This window comes from Homalodisca vitripennis, unplaced genomic scaffold (genome assembly GCF_021130785.1).
Source record: "Homalodisca vitripennis isolate AUS2020 unplaced genomic scaffold, UT_GWSS_2.1 ScUCBcl_8426;HRSCAF=16538, whole genome shotgun sequence".
Lineage (NCBI taxonomy): Eukaryota > Metazoa > Arthropoda > Insecta > Hemiptera > Cicadellidae > Homalodisca > Homalodisca vitripennis.
In genome coordinates this window covers 18,518-25,794 of record NW_025784535.1, presented here as the reverse complement: position 1 = coordinate 25,794, position 7,277 = coordinate 18,518, and the positions used below count along the sequence as shown (strand labels likewise).

General features: G+C 34.0%; 1 protein-coding gene across 1 annotated transcript; it reads left to right on the top strand.

Annotated features, from left to right (window-relative positions):
- The first annotated feature begins 2,361 nt into the window (after positions 1-2,361).
- Positions 2,362-3,578, top strand: LOC124374434. Its single transcript, XM_046832646.1, has 3 exons — positions 2,362-2,600; positions 2,844-3,016; positions 3,239-3,578. The coding sequence occupies exons 2-3, from the start codon at positions 2,884-2,886 to the stop codon at positions 3,412-3,414; spliced, it is 309 nt and encodes a 102-aa protein (XP_046688602.1). The 5' UTR covers positions 2,362-2,600; positions 2,844-2,883; the 3' UTR covers positions 3,415-3,578.
- Positions 3,579-7,277: the final 3,699 nt, after the last annotated feature.

Genomic DNA, 7,277 nt, shown 5'->3' with positions numbered 1-7,277 from the left:
AAAAAGATCGCTTGCGGAAAAGTAAAAAGTATCAATTGAACAAAATTATCTCTATGATCCTTTTTTTGTGTGGATTTATAAGGTGACGGGAACATACATAGATTCGTATATACTCGAGTTAGTCCTGCACATTCTTGCTGATCTTAAGTACATGGTTCACACAATAGGCTAGTATACTGTATATGAATATTATATATATACTATTTAATTACATATACATATATATACTTACTTATATATATATTTATACACACTATCCTACATATATAATACATATATATATGCCCATAAGTTCAGGGCGTGATTCCATCACATCAAAATAAGAAAAAAAGGTCTAATTATACATATGGTCCGAAAATGCTTAGTTACCAAGTTATACACAGGGTGGAAAGATTTCGTCTGAAATTTCAGTTTCCCCCTGCTTTTTTTTTACAACGAAGCCCTACGGGTATTTGTTGGGCTGTTAATTACGGTGTACAATTTAGCGTACTTTATGTAAAATGAAGCTGAAAAAAATTGAATAAAAACCGTTTCCAGACCTGTAGCTACAGTAAATTTTTAAGATATGTGACGAAATACGCTAAACTTGGTCCCGAAAAAACAAGTTACATTTAGTGTTTGGAAGCAGACTTTACTATGTTTAAATGTACAAGTAAACACTCAAAATATTTTTTCACGGTACTTGTAGAAAATTTAATTTCGAGAGAAGGATGTAAAAATAAGTCTGTAATAGACAAACGCCAAAACTTTAAAAAATAATCCTTAACTTACATACAAAAACGCTTGAAAAATAGACAAAATCTTGTTAAGCTCTCTACAAATGATAATCATTGAAATTTAAAACAGCTGTTTTATTAAAATATTTGATTTGAGGAAAACAAAATTAAATTTCTATTTAAAAACATATGTTTTATACAATGTAACATTGTTTATAATAATTTAAATAAACATTACAAGCAGCTATTTTTCCATTGCTCATTAAGTGCGTGTGTTGATCTGTACTTTAATACAAGTTAGTGCGAGTGCCGTTGAAGTTAATTTTTGATAGCTAATAATATCTTATTCATCATGGCAGGTAATATGAATATTATGTACACTAATGGTGAAAATGGCAGACATGCATTTAATGTACGGTCTTGCACATTGCAACAGTCGTCAGGCTAGACGACTCTATCAGGAACATTTTCCTCATAGACAGTTACCGACTCATAAAATGTTTTCTTCCATTCATAGAAGGCTAAGCGAGACGGGAACCTTTAAATCTGGAAAAGTTGGTAGATCAGGACGGGCCACGTACAACGTGTACAGCTGAATTTGGAGGAGGGCGTGTTGGACGAAATAGAGAATCATCCTGGAAGAAGTACTAGAGAACTAGCCTTGGATTTCGGTGTTAGTAATTCAATTGTCTGGAAGATTTTACACGAGCAGCAGTTGCATTCTTATCACTATCATGGGTCCAGGCTCTTTTGCCTCGAGATTACTTTCCTCGTGTTCAGCTATGCCAATGGCTTATCCAAAGGTGCAGAAATCCACATTTTTTAAATTACATTATCTTTACTGATGAAGCAAAATTTTCAAGAATGGCTATTCTTAACACCCACAATACTCACATGTGGGCAATTGAAAATCCACGTGCTATTTCAGAGAACCGTCACCAATATCAGTTTTCTATAAACGTATGGGCTGCTATTCTGGGTGATAAAATTTTTTATTAGGTTTTTTAACCTGATACGCTCAATGGTGAAAATTATTTACATTTCTTGACGACTAATCTGAATGAGTTACTCGAAGATGTGCCACTATACACACGCAACAACATGTGGTTCATGCAGGATGGAGCTCCAGCTCATTACACATTACAAGTAAGAGAATTTTTAAATGAAGCATATCCAAAACAGATGGATTGGTCGAGGAGCCCCAGTAGCATGGCTGCAAGGTCACCTGACCTCAATCCTCTAAGACTTTTTCTTATGGGGACATTTAAAGACGCTTGTCTACGACTTCGCCTGTGGATACCATAGAAGAGTTGCGAATAAGGATTGTTAACGGGATTCAAAGGATACGTGAGACACCTGGGATCTTCGAAAGAGTTCGGCAGTCTATGAGAAGACGGCTGGATGCTTGTATTTTGAAATGAGGGGAAACATTTTGAACATCTACTGTGACGTGGTTAGTTTTTTAGGACAATTGTAACTTTTTTGTTGAATGATAATTCAGATAACTTTTTTATGTATGATAATGTATGATTGTTAAACATATTTACTTGATAAAAAATAATAGTAACTCATTAATTTGTTTTAATAAAACAGCTGTTTTTAATTTCAATATTACATTTGTAGAGAGCAAAACCTTTAACGACCATCGGGACTTTAAAGTCCCATAACAAAAAAAGTCTTTATATTTAATTACGAGAAGAAAATATATCTTCAACGCCCAGTGGGACTTGTAGGTCCCAGTTTAGTGAGTATTTTAGTACCACTTCTTTCCATAGGTGGCATCACTGTGCTTCCCAGCATTCCTAGATTTGTTGTTGTGCTTGTCTGTTGGACACATCTGTTTTTGGCGATTTTCATCTTCAAACTACAACTCTATTACACATGGTAAGTGACTTTCTATATTATATTCAAATGTGATAGCATTCCCATTGCTATTTCTTGATAGCAGTTTACTACTTGTTGCATAGCAACACAATAATTTTATAAATAGTAAGTGGGACTTTTATGTCCCGTTGGGCTTATAGGCTAAACTTGCTGACACTTCATCCATCACTTTCATTATGCTTGTATTGTTAGTTTTTACTATCAAACGGTAGTTTTCAATAAGAATATTTCCTTGTGTTCTAGTGGAGATGAGCCGTAATCTAACTGAGGAAGAAATACAGAAATGTCTATATTCCTAGAATATGAGGATATACCAGATGATCCAGATGGAATTACAGATGTTGAAAGCAATGATGATGAGCCTAATTTTGACAATAATTTTGATGACATATTTCAAAGAGGAATTTTCCTGTCAGGTATGTGTAAAAATGAGTATTTTAAAATGTGATGTATAATATTATACTCTCCCCCAACAACTCTCGCCCATTTCTGCATGAGTATACTGATGTAAAAATGTATAGGGAGCAGTACTACGATAAGCGTCCTGAAAAACTGTCAACCTATCTATAACGTTTATTAGCAAGCTAAGGTAAAACCAAATATTTTTAACTGCTAGCTAACATATATGTATTTTTCAGTACTACCTAAAGAGACAAAAAAAACAACAACAAAACCTGATGAATCACAGAATATGGTTGATGTCCCTTCAACATCAAAACCTGATGAATCACAGAATATGGTTGATGTCCCTTCAACATCAAAACCTGATGAATCACAGAATATGGTTGTTGTCCCTTCAAACATCAAAACCTGATGAATCACAGAATATGGTTGATGTCCCTTCAACATCAGTGACAACTAATCAACCCACACCTTGTGATAACAGTGAATGTTCAACATCGACGAATGATCATGTGCATGTTGTCAGCCAACATCCTGCAATAACCATAACTGATCCTAAAAATACAAAAACTATAAAGGGGGACGAATAAAAAAACCTCAAATGGAAAAACTTCTACAACGACAAGAAAAGTTGCTAACAAGAAAAAAAAGGGTACAAAGAAAATTGATGTACAAAGAAATTGGGAAAATAAAGAATTTGACACTGTAATCCGCCATATTCATGGAAGACAACCTGGTAAGTCTAAAATAAATCAATATTTGTGTTGCGCTGTTTCCACTACATGATTATACAGAGCACTGTTTTATTTTTTTATTATAATATAGTTACTTACCGTCTGTTTATACTGGATTGCAATGCAAATAACAATAAAACTAGCCTACACACCACGATGATATATATGTGTGTGTGTGTGTGTGTGTGTGTGTGTGTGTGTGTGTTGTGTGTGTGTGTGTGTTTTATTTGATACATATATTGATTACAAGTTATAAATTCTTAGTTTTCTTTTTCAGGACCAGTCCAAGGAGTTTTTGACAATTGTAAAACACCTACAAGCATCTTTGTAAAAACAATCGAGCCCATCCTAGGACAACATTGTTTACCAAAGTAATTTATATGCAGTCCAACAAGGTAAAATCCTAAACACAAATAAAAATGAGCTTCTATCCTTCATTGGCATAAATTTTTCATGGGTTATAATGTCTTGCCCAGTTGGAGACATTATTGGTCAACCAGTTCAGATTTAGGATCGACACTGGGTGTCAAATACGATGTCCCGTAATAGGTTTGACTCCATACTAAGTAACATCCACATCAACGACAATGATCTAAGATCCAGAGACTGTAAAGATAAACTGTACAAACTAAGACCTATGATTGATAGCCTAAATGATCATTTTGTACAGATTTATAACGTTACAAGAACTGTTGCAGTTGACGAGTCAAGTATTCTTTTCAAGGGTAGGTCCACACTAAAACAATACAACCCCATGAAGCCAATAAAAAGAGGGTACAAAATATGGTGTCTTGGTGATAGTAAGGGGTTTATTCCACAATTTGAAGTATACCAAGGAAAGTATGGCAAGATACAAGTGCAGATTGATAATGATGCTGCGAACATTGTCTCTAAAGATTATGGCTCAAATGGAGAGGTGGTCTTGCGCCCCTTACCAAACCTTATTGGGGCACTAATATACAAGTTTATTTTGACAACTTCTAACACCCTCTCCCATTACTGGAAAAGTTGTTGAAAGTGGAAAGTGTTTTGGCATGTGGGACAATTAGGTCGGACAGAGTTGGTCATACCAACTTTTGTGGAAAGCACGATGCCGAGAGGATCATCACAGTACTTTACGTCATCATTGGGTATAACTGTTTATAAATGGCAAGACAAACCGTCCAGTATTCTTTGCTTCCAACTATCATGGAACTGAAAAGACTACAGTGAAAAGGACCAACAGTAAGGGAGAAAAGCTCAACATTAACTGCCCAGAAGTTGTGAAGGACTACAATTGTCACATGGGAGCAGTTGAATCTGGCTGACCAAATGCGCCAGTATTATTGTGTCGACCGGCGGTCAAGAAAGTGGTGGCACAGGCTCTTTTGGGGCATTATAGACATTGCATTTGTGAACTCCTATGTAATTTACAACTCACTAAATCCAAAAATAACTCTTTTAGAGTACCGCCGAGCTGTAGCCCAGGGTTCTAATGGCTAAAAATCAAAAAATCTCTGGTTCAAAAAAGCGTAGTTCGTTGGATGAAGCACCTCAGCCAAAAAGACCAAAAGGTTCTGATTGGTCTGTACCAAATGATGTTCCGTCTGGAAAACAAAGGAGTTCATTTTGTTGTTTTCAAAGAAAAAAGAGCCCGGTGTGAAGTATGTTCGAAGAAAAAAATTGAATCTCGGCCATTTTCCATTTGCAATATGTGCAAAGTGCATTTATGTATCAATGAAAAAAAAACTGTTTCAAGGATTTTCACGAGTTTTAGTAATGTTCATATAGTTTTACTTTTGACCCGAATAAATCATTATTCATGATGTAACATTTTGTCTAATTGAATTATTACTCTAACTTACCAAAGGGACTGTCAAGTCCCACTGGAAAATGTGTAAAAATACCTTCAAAATGCCCAACGGGACTTACATGTCCCGGTAACATTTTTTCAAATAAATAAGCACAGAAATTTTTCTCACCATACTTTGTATAACAAGAAATGTTCAACTAAGTACAATAAACAAAAAACAACAACAAATATAATGATATTAAAAGGTAAAAAAACATGGGCGTTAAAGGGTTAACAGATTGTGTCTATTTTTCATGCGTTTTGTATGTAATTAAGGATTATTTTTTTAAAGTTTGCGTTTGTCTATTATAGACTTATTTTACATCTTTCTCTTCGAAATTAAATTTTCTACAAGTTACCGTGAAAAAAATATTTTGTGTTTATTGTACATTTAACATAGTAAATCTGCTTCAAACCTAAATGTAAACTTGTTTTTTCGGGACCAAGTTTCGCGTATTTCGTCACATATCTTAAAAATTACTGTAGCTAGCTACAGGTCTGGAAACGGTTTTTATTCAATTTTTTCAGTTCATTTTACATAAAGTACGCTAAATTGTTACATCCTTAATTAACAGCCAACAAATACCCGTAGGGCTTTCGTTGCAGCAGGGGAACTGAAAATTCAGACGAAATCTTTCACCCCTGTATAACTTGGTAACTAAGCATTTTCGCACCTATGTTAATTAGACCTTTTTTTCTTATTTTGATGTGAGGAATCACGCCCTGACTTATGGGCACCTTTTTTCAGAAACACCCTGTATATACTTATTACAGTATTTAATAAATTGCCTTTCTACGTGTAATAAAGGGATATGTGATTAAATCCGTCAATTACTTACACAATGATGAAATCCTACGCCAGGTAGTATGACGTCAAAGCAATTAAGGCTCCCCAGGACGTGCAAATTGACTGTTGTAGATGCAAGGAGACGACTTGTCACCACACCATACTTCCTCCTACATACAGTTTAATAATAATTATGCAGCATGTTAGATTAGCAATATCCCTTATAACCCTATATTTTTTCAATTCACGTTGCAACTTTTTTGTTTTTCATGTTTAATTTTTAATATAAACATCTACATAACTTTTCTCAAGGTTTTTAGCATTAGAAAGGAAGAAAATTAGATTTCACGTATGCTTATCATCTCTAGGGATAAAAAATTTAAGATAGATTATTAGCTTAGGTACATTTATGGTATGATTGACTCTAAACGCTTGTGATGATAATCTCGTAATAAATGAACTCGCTGCACTTTTCAATGTGTGCAAACTCAATCATTTAGAAACATTACACGAGAAATTATGAAAAATACCGTTTATAAGCATGGATGTATAATATGTATATATTATCCATACTACCACATATATATTATTATATATAAATATCTTTCTTAAAACTGTCAAGATGGTTTAGTTGGAATTCAACCATAAAATCATGTTGTTAAATATATTAACTCATCATTTTCATATATAAAAATAATTGTAATAAAAGTTCGTTTCAGAATGGACAGGTCACCGTTATAGTATTTTGTTCATGGAGATGACAAGCCCCTCGTTGCACATTCAGTGAACACAATCAGGACAAAATTGAATACTGTTATAAATTAAAAGGCATCAATAATATCACATTGCCATACAAATACAATTATAAATAGTTTTAATTTCAGAAGGAACAAAACTGAATATCAACTTATATTAAATTCAAA